This window comes from Canis lupus, chromosome 4 (genome assembly GCF_048164855.1).
Source record: "Canis lupus baileyi chromosome 4, mCanLup2.hap1, whole genome shotgun sequence".
Taxonomy (NCBI): domain Eukaryota; kingdom Metazoa; phylum Chordata; class Mammalia; order Carnivora; family Canidae; genus Canis; species Canis lupus.
Genome location: NC_132841.1, coordinates 74,901,614 through 74,924,048, shown reverse-complemented (window position 1 = coordinate 74,924,048; position 22,435 = coordinate 74,901,614). Strand labels below are relative to the sequence as shown.

Here is a 22,435-nt window from a genome sequence, read left to right as displayed (position 1 = left end):
TTCTTTCTTTTTTTCTTTCTTTCTTTCTTTCTTTCTTTCTTTCTTTCTTTCTTTCTTCTTTCTCTTTCTTTCTTTTCTTTCTTTCTTTCTTTCTTTCTTTCTTTCTTTCTTTCTTTCCTTTCTTTCTCTTTTCTTCCTCTTTTCTTTTCTTTCTTCTCTTTCTTTCTTTCTTTCTTTCTTTCTTTCTTTCTTTCTTTCTTTCTTTCTTTCTTTCTTTCTTTCTTTCTCTCTCTCTCTCTCTCTTTCTTTCTTCTTTCTTTCTTTCTTTCTTTCTTTCTTTCTTTCTGTCTTTCTTCTTTTCTTTCCTTCTTTTATGGGGGGCAGGGGAATGAGAGGGAGAATCTCAAGCAGGCTTCATTCCCAGCAGGGAGCCTGACATGGGGCTCGATCTCATGATCCAAGACAAAATCAAGAGTCAGATGCCTAACTGACTGAGCCACCCAGGCACCCTGGCTTGCTCAATCTTCAAACAGATGAAACACAAAAACTCAGTAGCCAACATTTAAAAAATAAGCAGATTTCATAGTAAAATCCAGGTTTTACTCTGTCTCTCATGATAAATAAATAAAATCTTTTAAAAAAAGGAAAGAAAGAAAAAAATTTAAAAAGGAAAGAAAAAAATAAAATTCCAGATTTTAATCTCAAAAAAGCAGATGATCTGCAAGTACTGGTCCCATTCCCAAATGGCAACTCAAAACTTCATTCATGGAGACCTGGGTCTGGGAGCAATTTATGTGTTTTCCAGAACACCTACGTTTTGTCCCCACGTGCTTTCCTTACCCAGTAGACCCAGAGGCTTCCAATTAGCCCAGGAATGTGATTCTTTAGCACCGGGGCACATTGTGCCCAGCAGGAGAGTGTTAATTATCTACCAACTATGAGGGGCCAAAACCAAAGTTGCCTTTTCTAGCAGTCACGCCGGAACAAGCAGCGCTATTTTGTACTCAGCCCCATGCTTCTTCCAACACACCTTCCAACTGAGTTTATCTCCTTAGGAGCTGTCAAGCCCTGCAGATGATATAAATGCAGGACACAATGCCACACTCAGAGCTCATCTTGATGGGTAGTTTCCAAAACCACTGTCTGCTATGATTACTTTGTGCCCTTACCTTGTAATTTCGAACTCTTTGTACCAGGCAAGCAACGTCTTTTATTGCCCTCCCTGGGAGTCATCTTGCTCCCATGTGCCATTACTCAAGATTAAGATCTCCGGGGAGCCTGCTGAGAAAGAGGGTGCTGCTAAATGAGTCAAGCCACCCACCCAACGTACGCTGTGGAGGAGGGGAGCTCACAAATGGCTCGGAGCTCTAGTGCTGAGAGTTTACTAAAAAAACACAGTCGGGGCTTATCATAGAGTTAGAGCTAAAGGGCTGAGTAGAGAAATAGCTAGTGCTTGGCTGTAAATAACACCTACTGTGTAGTCTTGGGAACTTATAAATGAATGATGGATCTCATGCTAATGCCAGCTTTGAAAGCATGTTGAAAAACTTGGGGAACTGTTATGGATTGTACTCCCCCCCCTCCCAAAGAAGATATACTAGAGTCCTAACCTCTGCCTATTCCTTACCCTTATATCTCAGAATGGAGACTTAATCTGGAGATGGGGCCTTTACAGAGTCAATCGAGTTAAAATGAGGTCCCCAGATGGGTCCTAATCCAATATGATCACTATCCTTATAAAAAGGGAAATTCAGACACAAAGACACATACACAGGGACAATGCCACTGAAGATAAAAGCAGAGATCAGAATGTTAACATCTACAAGCCAAGGAAACCAAAGGCCACCAGAAGTTAGAAGGCATGGGACAGAGTGTCCCTCACAGCCTTGAGAAGGAACTAATAACTCTGTCAACACCTTGATCCTAGACTTCTGGCTTCCAGAGCTGTGAGACAATAAATTTTGTTTTTTATTTTATTTCAAGATTTTATTTATTTGAGAGAGAGAGAGAGAAAAAGAGTGAGTATGAGCAGCAGGAGGGGAAGAGGGAGAAGCAGATTCCCAGCTGGGCTGGGAGCCTGATGTGGGGCTCGATCCCAGGACCCTACGATCATGACCTGAGCTGAAGGCAGACGCTTAACAACTGAGCCACCCAGGCGCCCACATTTTTGTTGTTTAAACCACCTAGCTTGTGGTATTCAGTCATGGCAGCCCTAGCAAACTCATGTGGTACCCTAGATAATTAAACAATATATCAGACAGGAGGAAGAGAATCAACATGGTCCTGAACTGGTTTTCTGTGAGTAGTTGTGTCAAAAAAGGATGGCTATACGTGTTCTCCAGGAAACCTGGCAAAGCACAGGCTGCTGACATCTGAGAAGAATGAGATGTTGGCACTCACAGACATTCCGAGCCAAAAGAGAAGGTGGTCGAAGCTAAAATATCAGGTGTTCAGCTTTGTACTTGATAGATTCTCAATTAGTTGGTTAATTGTTTGTTTTGTTCATTTGTTTGTGTGCTTTTATCAGGCACAGAAAGGGCATGTCTGCTTTGGGAGCTCCATCCACACCCCATCAAATACATTAAAAAGATATTACTAGTCTTGAGGGAATATAATTTATTTCTCTAAAAACCATCTGAAAAGCCTTTTCTTCTTTTGCTTTAGAAGTATTTTCAGAAGGGGCAACTTATTTAATAAGAGTGCTCTGATTTCTCAGCAATCATTATGCATAGTCTGGAATTCCAGAAAAGTGACAAAAGCTGCTCTATAAATTGTTTCCAAACATAATACATTTTTTATGAATACTAAGGGCTGTCATATTGTTATATTTTGTAGACATTTGAGATGCATAAGGCAGAGTGTTGATAGTAAAAGCTCTGCTGCCTGCATTAAAATCCTGACTCCACTGCTTTAAGGACAAGCCTCTAAACATCTCCATGGCTCAGTTTCTTTACCTGTAAAATGTGGTTAATAAGGCTGTCACGAGGTATTGTGTTAATACCTATAAACGTGTTTAATACACATACTAAAACGCCAGTAAGTATCTGCCATTCAAATGTAAATAATTATTGATTTCTGAATTTGCTGTGGCCTTTGTTTTTATGGAAACCATACATTAACCTTTTCTTTATTTAGGTCTCAAACATTTTTGTAGACCCTTGACTCAAGCCTCGTGCTTACAGTGCTCCATTCATAAAATGGCCTTGAACTCAGGGCGTGGGTCTAGACGACAATGCGGAGGGGCACAGATCAGTTCTGTGAGGGCATCTGGGTGCCACCGACTGGACAAGGCTTGCAAAATCACAGTAGCATAGAAGAGAGACACTTGTCTTCTTGCTTGAGAATGAAGTTACCATTTAGTGAACACTCACTATTTGCCCAGCACCAGGCAAGGGGCTTCTGTGGATTATCTTCAAGCCTTACACTAACCCTGTCTTTATAAGTGGGAAAAGGCTGAAGGGGGTTTAACACTAGCTCAAGACCATATAATTAGGGTTGCCAGGGCTAGAGAACCTAGGAAAATTACTCTCCCACTAAATCCATTTGCCTAACTGCCAGGAGTAACAGGGGAATTCATGAACAATGTCAGCATCATGGAGTTATCATAGATGTTCAATGAGGCAAACTCTATAGTGTGAAAAGCACTGAACAGATGATAGATGACACTGTTATTTCAATCTATTTACTCTACCAGGAAATGACTGTTTCTATAGCTCACTACGTCCCAGGTGTTGTTCTAGTAAGACGTTTGGAACTATTAATTCATTTCATTCTCATAACTTCTCTTGAGTCTAAGTACTGCTGTTTTTCCTGTTTCATAGATGGAGAAAATAAGCCACAGAAAACTAAAAGGAATCACAAAGAGATTAAAGTCACACATCTAATAAGTGCTAGAGCCAGGGTTTGAACCCAGGGCCTCATGCCCCAGAGACCATGCATGTTCTTCACCAGTAGACTGGCTGGCTCTCACAAGGCAGGTCACCGAAGTGGTATATCTAATAAAAACGGGGGGCCACAGAAACTTGGATACCCTGTCTTTGTTTACGACAAATCCAGTCTCCCTTCTTTACCCTCTGTGCCCAGAAAGTAGGTTAGGTGAAAACAGGGTAAGATTCTTGGTGAAATCTGAGTTTGGGGGTAGGAGTCATGTTCAGGGCATGAGCTAAGAGAGGGAGGGGCTGGTCACAGGGGCAGAAAGGCCCCCAGCTCTTGCTAGGTCCTCCCTGTCCCTGCTGGGTCGGGGAGGAATGTGCCAGCCTGGCACAGCTGAGCCCACTCTTCTCTCATTGCTTGGGTTGGCAGAGGTGCCTTGACAGGGAAGGGAAGTCAGCCTAGGGAGGATGGCGCTGCAGGAGCCTCATAGTTCTTAGATCTTTTGGCGCAGTTACCTCCTAGCTTCTGACATCCAGGGTGCCCCAACCAGCCCAGTGCAGACCAAACGATGAGGTATCCTGGGAGCACTACCCGGCATCCATTAATGTCAATCTCAAGACAAGCTCTAGACCATGAATATTACGATGGCAAGAAGACAGCACTATAACAACTCTCTTAAAAATGTCTCTGGGCCTAGTTAGAATGTCAAAGACATTTCCTCATATTCCAGCAAAGTTCATTAGAGGGCTAACATGTACAGACATTAGCAAGATAGCAGAGGAAAGAAAGGAAGACCCACTGGATGAATATTTTGTCGCTGATTTAGCTAAAAGCACCTGTCATGACAACATCCCCCAAATGAAGGCCAGGGCTCAGCCTTTTTGCTCAACTCCATCAAGTGGAAGCTAGAAACTGAATTCCGTGTCTGCTCACAATACACTACGCAATGGCCTGTATTTGGAACAACAGACACGAGTGCTTGTCGCATCGTGCCAACTTTTTGGTCCCTTGTTTTCCAGTTAGGGCACATCATTTTCTTCTCCATAAACATGAGCACAATAAAAACTTCTCAGCCAAATATGTAATTGTAATCCTTTAAAAAAGCATGAAGAATCTGGCAATTAGTAAATTCTACTTGACCAGAATTATGGGCTGCTTCAGATGCAGCCAAAACATCCCTGGTAAACAGATGTAATGGACCAGTCACAACACCTCGTCCAGTCTTATTTGGACAACACTGTAATTTACAGCAATCTAGGCTGGCCCCGGGCTACCCCGTCCCCTCCCAGGATCAGCCCCATTGCCATATGTGCACAGATTAGTTTGCAGGTATGTTTTCTTTGCATGTATTTGTCTTTCTTTCTCTTTCTTTCTTTCTTTCTTTCTTTCTTTCTTTCTTTCTTTCTTTCTTTCTTTCTTTCTTTCTTTCTTTCTTTCTTTTCTTTCTTTCTTTCTTTCTTTTTCTTTCCTTCCTTCTTTCTTTCTTTCTTTCTTTCTTTCTTTCTTTCTTTCTTTCTTTCTTTCTTTCTTTTTCTTCTTTCTTCCTATCTTTCCCTTTTGATAGAAAGTTCTTACAACACAAGAACCATTTCCTTTTTATTCTCACCTTGATGCCCAAAAGAGCATTCTGCACAGATTTAGAAGCTAAATAAACCTAAACTGTGATGATGAACTAATGAAATAAAGTTCTGGAAATAATGTTATCACAGTGGCTGTATTCAGATGAGTGTTTCTGCTTTCAGATAGTCAGCTTCAGAGATGGCACCTTTGCTTATATAAGTTTCCAAAGTCTTCTTTAGATAATAGTTCGGGGCAGCCTGGGTGGCTCAGCGGTTTAGCACTGCCTTCAGCCCAGGGCCTGATCCTGGAGACCCGGGATTGAGTCCCACGTTGGGCTCCCTGCATGGAGCCTGCTTCTCCCTCTGCCTCTCTCTCTCTCTCTCTCTCTCTCTGTCTCTCATGAATAAATAAATAAAATCTTAAAAAAAATACTTCGGTGTTCCTTTATTAGTACAGATACTACTTACTACACTCTCCTGAGTCAAGTATTTTCCATTTGTCTGAAGGTGAGTCCTAAGAGGAGTTTCTATGACATTCTGGTCACTGGTAGCATTATTAACAAAAAGCCCAGGGCTTTCCAAGGAAGCTCAGAAGAAGTCAGCTTTCATCCATGAAGTCAGGACTGTTGGTTTAAAAACTCATTTATTTTTTGTCATTCCTTAGGTCATTGAACTGCAATGTGTGCAGGAAAGCAGAGCAAGACCCCTGAAGACTCTAGGACACTTGGAGAAAAAAGGGTTCCACTTCCGCTACAGACTCTGGAAGCACAAGGCATGACAGTACCAGGTTCCATGGTGACCTAGAGAAAAGTGAAGCCTGGGAGTTTTTTGGGAACTTCTACCCACTGATTTCTAATTATATTCTGAGAATTTGATTGGATTCATTTTGGGAAAATGCAACAACACATATTTGAATTTATGTGGCCAATAATAGATGTTTGAAACCTTGGTCAGGTCCAGCTTTGACCCATGCTGAATAGAGAGACAATTTGAGGGGCTTCTTCAAGTGTCAAGTTTACTGCCTCTCATTCTACCATTAAAGCTACATTCCTCCAGTTTTAGTTAGCTGCAGTAGTTCTAGTGAAACATAAATGTAAGCGTTTAATAAACTAGCTCTTGGGGTGGGTGGAAGAGTCCTGATTTGCTACCAATGGTTTAACGATGGGACAGCAAAAATCCTGACAATGTACCAATTAGCTGTTGTGAGCCTGTGCAAATGGGATCCCTGGCAGGTACTTGACTACTGGACAAGTGAGAAGAAAACCCTGTAAGAACAGAAAATAAGAAAGATAGGTTACAAGGCAGTGGGAAATGCAGGAAACAGGCCAGAGGCGTTAGACACTGGCCACTGTGCCATTTTCTCTAGAGTTGCTCTGGATTAGGGGCAGAAGGGGCAGGGGTGGCGAAGTGATGAAGCTCACCTCACTCCAGTTGCCCACGGTCCAGTCTGACGGACACAAGATGTCTCTGTTGCAGGAAATGAGGGTCTTGGGCTTCAGCAGGTGCTGGCAGTCTTTAGCTGGGAGGGCCTGCTCATCAGAGCCCATGGTCTGGATGCATAGCACTGTTCGCTTCTTCTCTCCATGGGGCCCACACGATGCTGAGCATGCTTCCCACTCCCCTGCCCACCACCTGCAGACACACATGGACATGAGGGAGAAGAGCAGCACAAGTATACATATATATATACATTCAGTTCGGCCACTGGAAAAAGAACCAGGTGCCGGGGTGCAGGTACAGAGCTGGGTGGCCCTTGGAGATACTCCAGCCTGCTGGCATAGACAGGGCCACAGCAGGCCTGTGCAATCATGGCTTGAGTCCAGCACCCGGCATAAGGAGATGCCCTAGATGCCCTCTTCCTTTAGAGTCAAGAAAATAGATGTCTAGTTTTCTATTCTACAAAATAAAGCACACTTAAGCCTTATTTTCCTCATCTGTTAAATGGATATCACCATCCTAATCTTACATGAGTGTTGTAGATTAAACAAAATACCAATTTATATGTAGTGCAGAGTACAGAGCCTGACGCATAATAAGAATTTGATCACTTGTAATTTTTGTTGTTATTTTGACTGTTGCTATACCGAGTAAGAGACTCTAATAGAATCTAGGTCCCCTGGCTCCTACCTGAGTGTTTTTCTGTTCTACTGTGAGGCGGGTACTGAAGAAATTGCTGATTTTCAATTATCTAGGAGACGGTTAATCAGAGGCATTGCCTTCATTCTCCTCATCTCCTTCAGTCTACCTATTACTAGTTTCACTGGTCCCTTTGATAAGAAAGCAGAAGGAGAAACAAAATAATTTCTTACTTGTCAGCTATTCTTGACAAGTCAAAGCATTGAAACTGTTTGCTAAGTGAATACTCTGAATTCACTGTGGCAAAATAGGATGTGAACTCTTCCTCTACACCATTATCATGGACGATTTACTCCAGATTCTAGAAGGCAGACCCCATGGCTACACAGAAAGAGCTTTTCAAAGTAGGAGGGAGCCCTCTCTTCTTTCCCTTCTCCATCACTGTGTAGATCTTGCCCAGCACAAAAGAGAGAACAAGTATCTTGATCCAGTGTGGCTTGGGTTCACCATTGTTGGCAAGTACAGCCCACTTCTTCGGCTCTCCATGCAGTAATAACATGGAATGCTTCTATTTTTCATGGGAAAATAGTATAGCGTGTGAAGTTGTTAGTTCCTGAATTGAAGGAAGACTTCTAACCTTGAGATAGCATGGAATTTTGAAGAATTTTGTACTATGATTTATATTTAGTAAGTATTGTATTTATTTGGGCAACACTTCTTTTGATTCTCATGCCTTTAATCTCAGGTTAAAAATATTTGAAGAAAGCTACTCCTTGATTCTATTATATTCTTTCAAGTTATTCAGATTACTTATTTATTCTTTAGTGTTTAACGTCCATAATTAAGTTATTAAGACTATTTATTCATTTATGTATTAAGTAATAATAATAAATAAGGTTATTCCCTTATTCCTTAGTGTTTATCATCTGGCTGTCTTGTGTGGATAAAGAGCTAATATTGGAACCACATGATGTGAAAACAACTGAACACCCACTTCAGTAATTATTAATCTACTTTACCTTACTTTTGACATGTCCAGGGGAAGTCAGACATGTTACTGAATATATGAGATGTCATTTTGGAAGGGCTTTAATAATCTGAGTGGACCAGAAGTATAATTTATTGAATTACTTGCTACACGGCTTTCAGCTGTGTCACCACAAAGTGATAATGAACCTCCCTATTTTCTCTTTTTCTGGAATCTCCTCCATAGTCCCCTGGGACCTTTTTGCATCTGTTTGTCACTAAAGTAAAAACAGTCTTTTTTTTTTTTTTTAAATCTCCATGCGAAGATCTCCAGGCCCGGGGCTCAGGAGCTATTGTCAAGTTGTTTTCTGTTCTCCCTTTCATTTTTTGATGTCTGCCATATGCCACCTTTCTAGGAGATGTATAATAGAGTACTATTTTTATATTTATAAGAGATTTGTGGCAGAAGGCTGTTGAAATGCTCTGAGGGATTGGTGAGAAGGGCAATGTAATGCAAAGAACTCAGCAGGACAAGAGCCCAGCCCATTTTGTCACCCCAACAAGACAACCTCCCTGGCCTAATCAGCACAGAATTAACAACAACCTACCCTGATTGATTCTGTTTTTGCCACTGATCTTTATCTTACCAGAATGCTGATGACACCACACAACTGGATAACTGGTCGTGCACTGCCTTTACAGTTCTTTAGTCCCCTTCCAGGAGTCAATTTCAACTACAACTTACAATTTTCAACTACAACAATTTACAACTACAGTGTAAAAGTCCTGGGGGCATGGGGGGGGGGGACGCCTGGGTGGCTCAGTTGGTTAAGTGTCTGATTTCAGCTCAGGTGGTGATCTCTCTGGGTCCTGGGATAGAGCCCCATGTTGGGCTCCCTGCTCAGCGGGCAGTCTGCTTCTGCATTTCCCTCTGCCCCTGCCCCTTGCTCTCTCTCTCTCTCACATAAATAAATAAAATCTTTAAAATAAAGTCCTCCAGACTGGGGCTCTATCAGTGATTCTCACTATAACAACACAGTGGGAGGCTTTAAAAAGCAAAAAATGCTACCAAATGACAACAATTTAAAGAGATCATTCAACTGCTTACGCTTCCCTCTTCTTAAGTGTAATCTTCAAATTGTTTGCAGGGAATTGTACGAAATGATGTTTTCCAGGATAATAGCAGAAGATGAGGAATAGAATGGGCTGTCTTCCTCCTCGGAAACGTGACGATGTGGAATAGCAGAAGTGGCAGCTGCAAAACTGCTCATCAGCTCTCGGCCAGAACCTGGGCACTGGGTGGCACATGTGTGCTGGCTGGGACGGCGCCGTGGGTGCCCGGTGCCCAGCTCCTGCCCGCGGCCGCAGCACTTCCTTCCTAAGCGCCAGGGCTTCATTACTGACTGTGGGGCAGGGGGCTGAGGAATTGGTCCATTTCAAAATTTTGCTCTGAATCAACAAACTGCATCTCATGCACCCAACTAAGAAGCCTTCCAGGGGGAAAAGAGGTAACACTTCCCTTGTTCTGACAACACTGCTTTTAGAACTAAGGGATGAAGAGATGTCACTTAACCACAAAGCCCTGAGGAAGGAGGGCAGGACCCTAGGGACCATGGCCAGGAGGCAGGGCTTTGGGATCCAGCTGCCTGGCTGCTGGTCTAGCCCTGACAACAGCTTGCCTTGCCAATGAATATGCACCTGATAGAGCCTAGCTGGTTGCAAGCTTCCTTAGGAAGTGACCTTATTTGTGTTATTCCAAAAAAATCCTTTGTCATTCCAAGAAGTCCCAATCACGTGGTTTTCCAAGCTCTGGAGCTTCTATAACTTCGTTGGGGGGATCTCCTGTGCTCTTTTGCTTGCATTAAGTTGCCTGCATTAGTTTCTTATGGCTGCTGTGATAAACTACCACAAACTTGGTAGCTTAAAACAACAAAAAATCTGATTTCTTATAGTTCTAAATTCAGTAGTACTGGGATGAAATCAAGGTGTCAGCAGGGCTATGCTCCTTCCAGGGCTCTATGGAAGATCTGTTCTTTGCCTTTTTTCAGTTTGTGGTGGCTGCCAGCATCCTTTGGCCTCCAGTCTTTAAGGCTAGTATCTTCCCATCTGTCTGTTCTGTCTTCATATCATCCTCCATGTCTGTGTGTGTGTGTGCGCATGTGACTATTGTGTAAAATTTCCCTCTATCTCTCTCTTAGAAGAACCCTTGCAATGACATTTGGGACTCAAGTGGATACTTGTTCAAGACCCTTTAATTTAATAACATCGGCAAAGATCCTTTTTCCAAATGGGGTAACATTTGCAGGCTCTAGAGATCTGGATGTAGATGTCCATCTAGCTTATCCCATGACCGCACTGAGGGCAGGTTCAAGTCCTCACAGCTCAGCTTGTATCACATAAGAATTCCTTTATGAAGGCTCCTCTTCTGTGTCCCCCTCAGCTCAGCTCCTCTGGAAGGGTCCTTCAGCCTCTGGACTCTTGCCCAAACATCCTTCTCCCTCTCCCACCAGTAGTACCCTACTGTAAAGTTACCTCCAACTAGAAATTTCTAATGGTTGGAGTGTGGACACAGGTAAGATAACCACTCTCATGGAAAGTGAATTCTGAAAAGAGTGAGGCCAAGTGATCAGCTACAGGTAAGTGAGAAAATGTCAGCAACAGATTGATGTCTGTTCTAAAACCAGAGCTGATACCAGAATCTTTTTTGACTATGTTGCTTTTTATGTACATAGCCCATGTCCCCAGAGCCCTACCTTGGCTTCAGCAGGTGAGTGTCTGCATCAAGATCCTTTGGAGCCCACCACACCTAGCACAGTACTTGCTTTGCTTTAGACACAGCCTGGATAGGGGAGAGGTGTGTGTCTCTCTTGGGGGGTATGTAATGGCGACCACAGGCTATAGCCAGACAGCCTGGGTTCAAACCTCTGCCCTCTACTAGTTGCATGATGCTGAGTGAGGTAAGGAATATTTTTTCCTCTATAAAATTGGCACAATTATAGTTATTTTTCTGAGTAGTCGAGAATAATAAAGAGAATATATAAGATATCTCTAAAACAGCATCAGAAGTGAGGTAGGTGCTTAAAAACCCCACTGTTTTCTGGGTGCCTTGGTGGCTCAGTTGGTTAAGTGTCCAACTCTTGATTTGGCTTAGGTCATGATCTCAGGGTTGTGAGATCAAGCCCTGAGTCAGGCTCTGCACTCCATGTGGAGTCTGCTTGATATTGTCTCTCTCCCTCTGCCTCTCCCCTGCTCATTCTCTCTCTCTCTCTGTCACTATTTCTCTCTCTCAAAAAAAAAACAAAAACAAACAAACAAACAAACAAACAAACAAAAAAACCCCCCCAAAACCCACTGTTATTTTCTACTCTACTTTCCCATTACTTATGTTTCAACAAATGTGTGGGTTTTCTGCACCAAGCAATTCTGATCCTAACTGTCTGGGGTTAGCGCAGACTGGACAGGTTAAGGGCTCAGACCCACATCACCGCCCCCACCCCCTGCTCTTCACGTCCAGGTGGTGGTCACCTGTGCTTCTCACCGGCTGGCTATGAATCAGGGGTTCCCACATCCCTGCCAAGGGTTTGGTAATTTGCTAGCATGGCTCACAGAACTAAAAAAAAAATTATTTACTAGATTACTCATTTATTATAAAAGGATATAACTCAGGAACAGCCAGATGGATGAGACTCACAGGGCGGGGTCCAGGAGAACGGTGGCAGAGCTTCTATACCCTCTTGGGGCACACCACCCTCCCAGCACCTCCACGCGTTCAGCTCCGAGAAGCTCTCCTTCCCCTCTAGCTAGACTTTGTTTTTGTCTTTTTAATGGGGGTTTCATTACATAGGCAGGACTGATTACATCATGGGCCATTTGTGACTAACTCAACCTTCAGCTCCTCTGCCCTCCCCAGAGGTTAGGGAGTAGAGCTGAAAATTCAAACCCTCCAGTCACAGCATCCTCTGTCAGCCAGCTCCATCCTGAGGCTGTCTGGGAGCCCTGGCCACTTCGTTAGCATACAAGACAGTCCCTTTGGTGGTTCTAGAAGTTTTAAGAGCTCTGTGAGGAACCAGGCACAGAGATGGCATATATAGCCTCTATTGTGTCACGATACCTCAGTGTTCAGTAAATGGTAACTGTTATATGGCTATAATCACCATTGTGCCTCTCGTGAGAAATAACAAGCTTAATAAATATTTGCTGGTAATAGTAAGGGGGAGAGAGACTATGTAATAAGATGAAATGAGAACCTGAACACCAGGGACAAAGTTAGAGGCAGGAAATAATCAGCTGTGGTTAGATGAGGACATCTAACCCACAGAGAGAGTGGCTTTGAAAAGCAAGGTGAGAATCCTAGGCTTGTGTGTCCCAGGAGAGCAACAGGTATTTACTGGTAGAGGATCATTAACCCTGAGGGAGACCGAGTGTGAGGAAGCATGTGAGCACGGCAGAGCATGGGTGAGTGATTAGCCCCAAGAACTGTGCCTCCTTCCTGGCTCACTCTTCCCAGAGAAGAAATTATGGGAAGGGCAGCTACAGACAAAACCTAGGGCTGGCAAGAGCTGCAGGGAAGAGCTGCAGCCAGGTGAGGTGACCCTGGAGAGGTGAGGCAGGTCAGGGTCTGGCTCCCTGCCTCCTGGCCTGTCCCCCCACCCCCCCAGCAGAAACCACAGAGCTGGACACAGAATAATCCTTCTGACTCCGGCCTCTGCGTCCTGTCTGCCCTCACCAGAGGCCTCGTTGCCTGCCTTCACGGATTTGTCTGCCTTCCTTCATGGATTTGTCTGGACTCTTTACCTAGTTCTTTGAGATTTATCACATTCTTCTGGCTTTTTCTTTAGAGCTCAGTTTATCACTTGTTTATTTTTTTAAACTAATTATTTTTTTTAGAGAGAGCATGCATGAGAGTGGGGGGAGGGGCAGAGGGAGAGATGGAAAGAGAGAGAGGATCTCAAGCAAGCTCCACGCCCAGCATGGAGCCCAATGCAGAACTTCATCTCACGACCCTGAGATTATGACCTGAGCTGAAATCAAGAGTCCCACTTGTTTGATTTACAATACCAATGAGTCCCCTCCTGTTTACCTAAACTCCTTTTAGTGTGTCTCCCTAGGCCTGGAATGAATGCCTGATGGAAGCCACAACCTAAGTGCACCCCTGCTGAAGGTCACTAGAGAATGAAGACACTCTTCAGAATTAATTCTTTTTTTCTCCCTTCCCTTTTCCTTCCCTCTCTCTTTCCCTCCCCTCTCTCTTCCTCTCTCCCTCCTTCTACTTCTTGCTGTTTTTCTTTCTCTCCCTCTCTCTTTAACATAAGTCCCTAATAATAACATTCTAGCCACCTTCTGGGATTCCAATATCTATCTAGAACAGCAAATGAGTAGCTCTGTAACACTGGTTCTCAACCAAGGGTGCTTTTACCCTCTACGAGACATTTAGCAATGTTTGAAGATATTTTTGTTGTGACAACCTGGAGGAAGGGTGGAAGTCGCTACTAATGTCTAAGCAGGTACAGGCTGGGGGTGTCGCTAAACATCCTACCACACACAGGACGGCTCCACAACCAAGAGTCATCCATCCCAAATGTCAACAGTGCTGAGATTGAGAAAGCCTGCTCTGGAAGCCACTCCAGGCTGCCTTACATGCAGATGGGCACTGTGATCTGACAGTGAATGTTATGCTGCGCTGGTGCAGTGTCCCGGGAACAGCCACACCTGTCAGCTCAAGAACTTTGGGGGGATCTATATAGCATTCTCTTCTATATAGCATTCTCTTCGGCAATGCTTTGAGACAGTCTTACCAAATAAACAAACACAGAACACACCAGCTACTCTATGGGGAGAAGATGTCCCTACTCACAGCTTGTCACAGGCTCTAACAGCACTGCCACAGAAACCTGTAAGAGTTTTCATGTACTTATTCTTTTTTTTTTTTAAGATTTATTTATTTATTTATTCAGGAGGAAGGAGAAGCAGGCTCCATGCCGGGAGTGCAACGTGGGACTCGATCCCAGGACTCCAGAATCGCACCCTGGGCCAAAGGCAGGCGCTAAAATGCTGAGCCACCCAGGGATTCCCTCCTGTACTTATTCTAATAACAAAACCTCACAACCCTCCTTTATCACTGAGCATTAGATTACTATTAAATTAGTCTTCTTTCTTTCTTTCTTTCTTTCTTTCTTTCTTTCTTTCTTTGAGAGAGGGAAAGCACAAACAAGGAGGGCCAAAAGGAGAGGGAAAGAGAGAATCTCAAGCAGGCTCCATGCCCAGGGCAGAGCCCAATACTGGGCTTGATCTCATGACCCTGAGATCATGATCTGAGCCAAAATCAAGAGTTGAGTACTCAACCAACTGAGCCACCCAGATGCCCCAACCAGACATCATTCAAAGCAGACACACAGAGCTCTAATTCTTATCACTTCTTACCTGGGTGGACAATCCTTTTCATGGCACTTCTTCTGTCTCCCGTTGGGCTGTGTTTCTGGGTCACAAAATGTAGCTTTCACCATCCCGTGGCCTTTCTTCACACAATAGGCAGTCTGGCGGCGAATACCTGGGGGTCAGGCAGAGGGTTCACATATATTAAATCCTGAGCCCACACACTTAGTGTCAAGTGAGGCCCCTGGTCAAGTGATCATGCTTATGGCTGATGGGGAGGCTGTCCATAGGTTATCTGGTTTGTTCCAGGGGCAAACCAAGTACATCTGCAAGCTGGGTTTAGCTTTGGATAAATAATAATAGTGAACACGTACTGCTTTCCTTGTCCCAAGCACTGTTCAAAACTGTATGTGTGCATGCCAGCAAGTATATATATATTTAATATATTATAAATATATTAAAATGTATTACTTATTATCTATTTTGAAATATAATGACCCAAACCTCGCAACAATCCAATGAGGTCAACACTACCATTATTTGGTATGTGAAAGATGAAGAAATGAAGGCACAGCGAAGTCACACAGGTGGAGAGAAGACAGAGACCACAGGTTCTGCTACCAAAGACATTAGCAAGAGAGGAGAGAGGGTGGTCAGAATGTTATGGATGGAGAGGCAGAGGGATAGAGAGAAGGAAGTCATCATGTCACTTGAGGGAGGTAATGCTTCAATGTTAGATGTGAAATACTGGGGACTGGGATGCCTCCCCTCCCGGGGACAGAGCATCAGCTTGCACAAAGGTTGGCGCCCTGAACCCTCAGGGCATCCAGGCCTTGAGAGGGCTTACTGGTATACAGAATTCCCATATTCGAAAGGCTACGAGTACACCAAAAGCCAGTCACCTCCCCACTTCAGCACGTGGAGGGGCTTCCCCCCAGGCACACAGCTGGCAGGACAGGACCTGCCATCTGCCACCTCCCGCTGCCTCATGTGACTCGTTCCAGCCCCGGTGCCCAGGCTGGCTTTCATACTCACACACCAGCAATCACATCTCAACATTTAAAAATGTCAGAGGGAGTTGTCATAGGGTAAGCGAATCCTTCAAAATGAATCAACAATATTTTATTGCTAAATAAAACAGTATTTTCTTCTTTTGGAGACATAGGTAACCTTTCAACCACTCAGGCTTTGTCAACTGATAAGACTGCGTTATTCCTCTTTCGTTATATAAATCAGACACTGTCAACAGATGGAAGCAACATTGTAAGAGGAACTTCCAGGGCCCAAGGACTGAGTCATTGGAAAAGACACAAGCACCTGTGGAGGCATCTTAGACAGTGTGAGTGGATTACAGGCTGACGTGGCCAAAGCCAGAAACACTGGCATGTACCTGCCGTGGTAGAGCAGAGAAAAGAAGAGTTTAGGTACTTGGAAATTTCATGAAAACGTTGGCAAATTCTTCCTGTCAAAACCTAAAAGGAAACTGTCAGGTGGCTCTCAGAGGTTAGAAATATCCCCCCAAAAGGCCTGTTTCTGTGCATGAATAGCAAAGATAAATGTGCTACTCAGAAGTAGCAGAAGGACACAAAATATTACATAAAATACCTGTCGCAAAGTTAATACTATTGCATAGATAAATGTGCTGGATCAGCAGCGAGCTGAACAGATGGACGGGCCAGGCAAATGCTGTGCAAAGGGCAAAACTAATAATGATGTTTCAGTTTCTCTATTGGAATGAATGGTGTCTATCATTACATACTACTTGTAATTTATCTGATAAATACTATATATTTATGTGTATGGTAAACAAGATAAGCCTTATTCCTCAGCCTATGCTTAAATCCATCTCAGTAAATTTTCTATTATTTTCACGAAGTCCTAAATATTAACAAAAATCTTCCAGATATTGTCAGAGATCAATACCTTCACTTGGTTGACCCTGACAGTTAACAGTGGATGAAAGATGGATCAGTGCCAAGATGAATGAAATTTTAAAATAGCCAAAGAAGTATCTGACTAATTTTCCAAAGAAGTGAATTGTCCTCTCAACATCAGTGTAGGGTCTCACATCCGGGTCAGAGTGGAACGTGTGTTCCTATTTGTGATTCTCATGCTTTATCACGAACATGTGGACCTATCTCAAATGCACATGGTTACTTTGAGCTTTGGAAATGTTGAGGAAAGGTGTTCATTACAGCATTACAAAGATGTTTATAACTGCAAAATAGTGGAATGTATAAATAATTGTATACTGGCACAGTGGAATAGTACGCAGCCCTTCAAGTGAATGTACTAGAGCTACTATCATTAGCAGGGATTTTTATTTTTCTTTTTTTTAATAAATTTATTTTTTATTGGTGTTCAATTTGTCAACATACAGAATAACACCCAGTGCTCATCCCGTCAAGTGCCCACCTCAGTGCCCGCCACCCAGTCACCCCCACCCCCCGGCCACCTCCCCTTCCACCACCCCTAGTTTGTTTCCCAGAGTTAGGAGTCTTTATGTTCTGTCTCCCTTTCTGATATTTCCCACTTATTTTTTCTTCTTTCCCCTTTATTCAGCAGGGATTTTTCTCAAAAGCATAATACTGAGTAAAACCAGCAAGACAAAGAATAATGCACAGATAACGATCCTATTTATAAAAAGCCTAAATGCTTGAGAAACAATATTTTTTAATATATATGGCTAGTCACATATATAATAAAAGCATTTAACAAGATGCATGAAAACAATAAATACTAGTTTCATGACCCTAGTTAGCCCTGGAGAAAAACGAAAGGGAGTGGAGCCAGCAAAATGCTCTTCAAGCATATTTGTGTGATTTTTTTTTGTTTAAACATGAAGATTGAAATAAGCATGAACGATGGTAAGATCTGACAAGGCTGAGTGGCTGGTATGCAAGAGTTTGTTGTTACGTTCTCCATTTTTGCTAGGACATTTGTAATGCTTCCCTGCAACAAAGCATAAGGCTAAAACAATGTAATATCAATGAAAATAAAGCAAAACAAATAAAGTGGTTGCCACTACTTGTTTGTAAATCTTTTACTATGGGAATCAATTTGGTAATAAGGTTCTGAACATTGCCATAATATTTAAATTCTTTGAACCTAGAAATTCCATCTATAAATCAACGCTAATTAAATCATTCTTTACATGGTCCCCAAAAGCTCACCAGAAGATGATGATCAATATAGAATTGGCTCAAGACATTTTTCTTTGTCTTGCCAGGGAAATGCAACACATCCATAAAAATGATAGCTATGAGGATGGAGTAGCACATGGAAAGGTACCCCTGTTACGACGTTAAGTGAAAGCATGTGTATACATATAAGGATATTGGAAGGCAAAAAAAGCAAAGTACAAAAGTGCATGTGTCAGGGGAGTGACTTTTCCTATTTTTACTTTTCGGGTAAGCTATTGAACTTAATTTTGTAATATAGAAAGTTTTAACTCAAAGAAAATACAACGACATCGATGACTGATTCAGTGTTTCAGGCAGTCTTCTGTCTTTAGATTTAGCAACGTGTGTCTTATGGGAATATTAGCATTTCACCCTCTTTGTCTGACAGCACGAAAGGAGAAATGTTGTCTTTCTTCTCTGCCAGATGAAGACAGCCCACGGTCACTGAAACAGGCAGTGTGACTGGGATTCGGGGGAGAACGTGGACACCGTGACAGCTCCCTGACAGCTCCTGTTAAGGTTTAATACCCAGGAGGACATTTGCCCACGCAGGCCGAGGTGCTGCTGAAGGATCCTGATTCACATTTGGTAAGGACATCTCATTTCCTAGCCAGGAGGAGCCTGCTTTCTGATGACTGTGCCGATTGGCCATTACCTTGTATCCCTGTGTTCTGAAACACTGCGTGTGTGATGCAAAGAATTCACCCCATGCTGAAACAGAAAAGGGGATGGGTGTTCTGTTTTGTGGAGGGGCACCTGGCCCCTCTGGACTGGCTGAGTTTTCACTCCTTGGTGTCCTGAGACAAAAATGATTTAAGCTTACAGCTTACACCTGTACTTTTCTGAAAGAAGAGAAAAATGGGGATGTGAGCTGGAAAATGTATTTGTGACTACAGTCCCCACGACCTCATTTTCCTCACAACTGCTCCTCAGGGAAATTTTTTTCATGAACTTCTTTCCTGCTTAAATTGCTTTTGTGCCACAGCCAGCCCAGCCTCCCAAGCAGTGGGGCAGGATGTCTGGAAATGCTAGCCACAGCCAGGGGGTAACAGCACTGACCCTAACCCCACCACTGATCCTAACCCCACCACCAGCCGCTGCCACACATCACACCTTTGACTCTAATGGATCTCCAGATATTTAGGATTTTCAAAACATCACACATTTTGAAATGAACATGATCCCCGTGCCTTCTAAAAGCTAACCTTTCTGTACTGACGGAGGGAAAGGAAGAAGTTGGTGATACAGAAATTGTTTATTAGGTTGATGGTACATGGACTTAATGCCTGTTGCTGGACCTCTTTGCAGGACTACTTCCTGGGGCAGGGAGCGAGGACAGGGGAGAGCAAGTGAATGAGTGGTGCAGGGACACAGTATGTGAGAGAGAAACCCATGGGGGAGAAGATGGTGTTCTTCTGGCCCATTCACTCCTTCACCTTCATTCCCTTGGTTGCATCGCTGAATATGGCACTTCACCCTGTTGCTGCCCTACTTTATAGGTGGTAGTTATACAGGATCAAGGCAGGAAGTTCCAGAACAGACCTGGACACGATCTAAAAGAAGAGATCAAGGCAGAGGCCTTCTCATGGGTACTACTATTAACGCTCCCCAAAGAGTGAAAAGTCCAAATACCTGACAGGCCCTGAGCCTGTGCTCCCAGGCCTCACAGAATTTCATCTAGCCTGTAGCAGAGAGAGTCAGTGCCCTACAAATGCCCCTGTGCTTGTTCACAGTTCCTGGCTTCCCTCTGCAGTTAACAGTACCCAGAGGACTAAAGGTTCACCAACGAAAGGTGAGCAGAAATGATCTGTGTCACCACCAGGCCAAAGCCCTTCATGAGAGCCAGTCTGCCTCTTCCAAGTCTTTCTTCTCCGTGGGGCACACTGGAAGTCACACATTTCAGATGTCTTAGCTCCAAGATGATGCTGGGCCACCCAACCTGTATCAGACTTAGAATGGGTTCGAAATAAACCTTCATTGTGTTGCATTCCTGAGGTTTTGATTTCTTTGTTACGGTAGCAGAACTTAGTCCATCCTGGGTGCCTGGGTGGCCTCGGTCTGTTAAACATCTGACTCTTGATTTTGCCTCAGGTCATGACCTCAGGGTAGTGAGATTGAGCCCCACGTTGGGCTCCATGTTCAGTGGGGAGCCTGCTTAAGGCCCTCTCTCTCCCTCTGCCCTCCTCTCTCCCTCTCTCTTAAATAATAAATAAATCTTAAAAAAAAGAAACTTATTCCATTCTGACATACTTGACAGCAAGGAATCTCTCCAATGCTCCATTTTATAAGAGAAAACTACTCTCCTCATAGATATAAATACTTGGTAAATAGGAGACAGAATAAAGAACATTGGGTGGGAATCAGGAGAGCTTGTCATGGTTTGGTTTTGGCCATTACTGACAGTCAGCCTCTGAGTGGGGTGTTTGACTTTTGTAGACCTCAGGTCCTCAACCAGGTTTTTAAGTCTCTCTGTTTTGCTTTTTAAAACACATGTCATACTGTATTGTATACTTGAAAGTTGCTAAGAGACCAAATCTTAAATGTTCTCACCACACACAAAAAAGGTAACTATTGGGGTGATGGATGGGCTGGCTGACTTTATGTGGTAACCATTTCACTATATATACGTGTACAAAATCATCCAGTTGTACACCTTAAACTTACACAATGTTGTATGTCAGTTATATCTCAATAAAGCTGAAATCAAAACAAAACACATGTTAACATTTTTTTCAAAGAAAATCTTTCATGAAGTGTAAAGGAAAAACTGCCTCTCTCATTAGACCATGACCAGAATATTTGCTCCCACAGGGGCTCCTGGGCCGTGTTTCTGGAACCCTGCAGATCCACAGGCACAGAGTATGAACCACGTGCTTAGACTGCCTCCACGGCTCATTCTGAAGCCGACATGGATTCCCAGACACAGCAGCTGTTGCTCACCTGTCCCGCACGTTACACTGCACTCTGTCCAGCGGCCATACTGCCAGAAGTACACCAGTTTGTTCACGTCATTGTCAAGGCCATCTTTCCGGATTGTGTACTCATACTTGATGCCAGGGTTGGTCACTTGGAACAGAAGCTAAAAGGCAAAAGAAGGATGACATCACTGTCATGACTTTATACTGTAAAACACAGCTGTGACAGAAGGTATGTCATCTTAGAGCAGTTATGAAGGTGTGCATTGGAACAAATGCCAATAAATGAATGTATCTTCACCCCCACCTCTACTTCCACCAATACATCTATCTATATCTGTATATATATCCATCCATTTCTTTATCTATCTATACCTCATATCCATTCAATTATTTCTTGGCTGAATGCCCAGGGAAGTCTAATCTTCTGGAAACTGCTCTGAGGGAATGAGATAGCATCTTTTCCAACAACAGACTGGTGGGTCACCTTGCACCCTTGTGAACTTACTAACTTGATGATTATAGGTAAGTTACTTAATCTCTTTGTGTTTCTCCATTTCCAGAGTGAGGATAATAATAGTGTGTGACTAGTAGGGGTGTTGTGAGAGTTAAATAAGTCAATAAATGTACAGTGATTAGCTATGAATAGAATAGTGACTGGCATGTAGTCAGCATTCAATAAAGAGTAACTTTTATTATTGTTGTTGCTGTTGTCTTATGATACTCTTCTCTAGCTCTCAGGATGGTTAGTTCCTATAAAATATATAGTTCTGGGGTAAAAATGTTCATAGGCTTTAGCCAAGTCATGCCCCTCTTGGGGCCTTCCCCTCACTTCCCTCTCCTGCAGGCAGTCTACTTATCACACATTTTTAAAAAAAGATTTTATTTATTTACTTATTTTAGAGAGAGAGCGAGAGAGAGTGTGTGTGTGTGAGAGAGAGAGCACTTGAGTGGGGCAAGGAGCAAAGGGAGAGGGAAAGAATCCAAAGCAGACTTCATGCTGAGTGCAGAGCCCACTGTGGGGTCCAATCTCATGACCCTGAGATCACAACCTGAGCAGAAACCGAGAGGCAGACACTCAGTTGACTGAGTCACCCAGGCGCCCCTCACCACACGTTTAAAAAGGATTCATCTTAAACTTAGAGCTGATGGATTGATTGGTTGCTCCTTGGGATGAGGGTTCCCATATATAAATCCTTTGCCATGTATGGTAAGATGTCAGGTCCCCAGACATTTATGAATCATAGCAGTCAAGCCTTGATCTCTGGCTTCTTTGAGTGCTCTGATCTCTGGCTCTGGAATCATCTCCCTCTAACTTCTGAGTATGGTTAGGTCAGACTCTCTCTGGAGCCATCTGGCATCCCCAACCTGTCTTATCTCTACTGGTATGATGATTCCACTCTTTCTCTCTGGTTCCTTGCCAACAGGAAAGACCATGCCCTTAAGGTGCACATACAACATTCTAATCCTGTTCTCCAAGAGCTTCACAAAGTCAAGCCTCTTGCCTAAGAACAACCACGTGATAACATGAGAAAACTGTGTTGGTCCATCG

The 22,435-nt window shown here is 43.3% G+C and overlaps 1 protein-coding gene and 1 long non-coding RNA gene across 4 annotated transcripts in view; one reads left to right on the top strand and one right to left on the bottom strand.

Moving 5' to 3' along the window:
• Positions 1-5,996: 5,996 nt before the first annotated feature.
• ADAMTS12 (ADAM metallopeptidase with thrombospondin type 1 motif 12) overlaps positions 5,997-22,435 on the bottom strand; it is a 255,697-nt gene continuing 239,258 nt past the window's right edge. The window contains exons 16-20 of one of the 2 annotated variants that reach the window (XM_072824981.1): positions 20,909-21,047; positions 14,835-14,961; positions 6,794-7,004; positions 6,563-6,637; positions 5,997-6,172 (exon numbers count right to left, since the gene is read on the bottom strand). In XM_072824981.1, coding sequence (XP_072681082.1) covers positions 6,566-6,637; positions 6,794-7,004; positions 14,835-14,961; positions 20,909-21,047 — 549 coding nt within the window. In that variant the 3' untranslated portion in view covers positions 5,997-6,172; positions 6,563-6,565. The remainder of the gene's footprint in view (positions 6,173-6,562; positions 6,638-6,793; positions 7,005-14,834; positions 14,962-20,908; positions 21,048-22,435) is intronic. The other variant, XM_072824980.1, reaches the window with a different exon arrangement.
• LOC140632683 (uncharacterized) lies at positions 12,230-21,535 on the top strand. Of its 2 annotated transcripts, none has more exons than XR_012030325.1 (3): positions 12,230-12,869; positions 18,393-18,556; positions 20,780-21,535. It is a non-coding gene; the product is annotated as an uncharacterized lncRNA (long non-coding RNA). The 2 variants fall into 2 exon arrangements; XR_012030326.1 differs by lacking the exon at positions 12,230-12,869 and adding an exon at positions 15,962-16,125.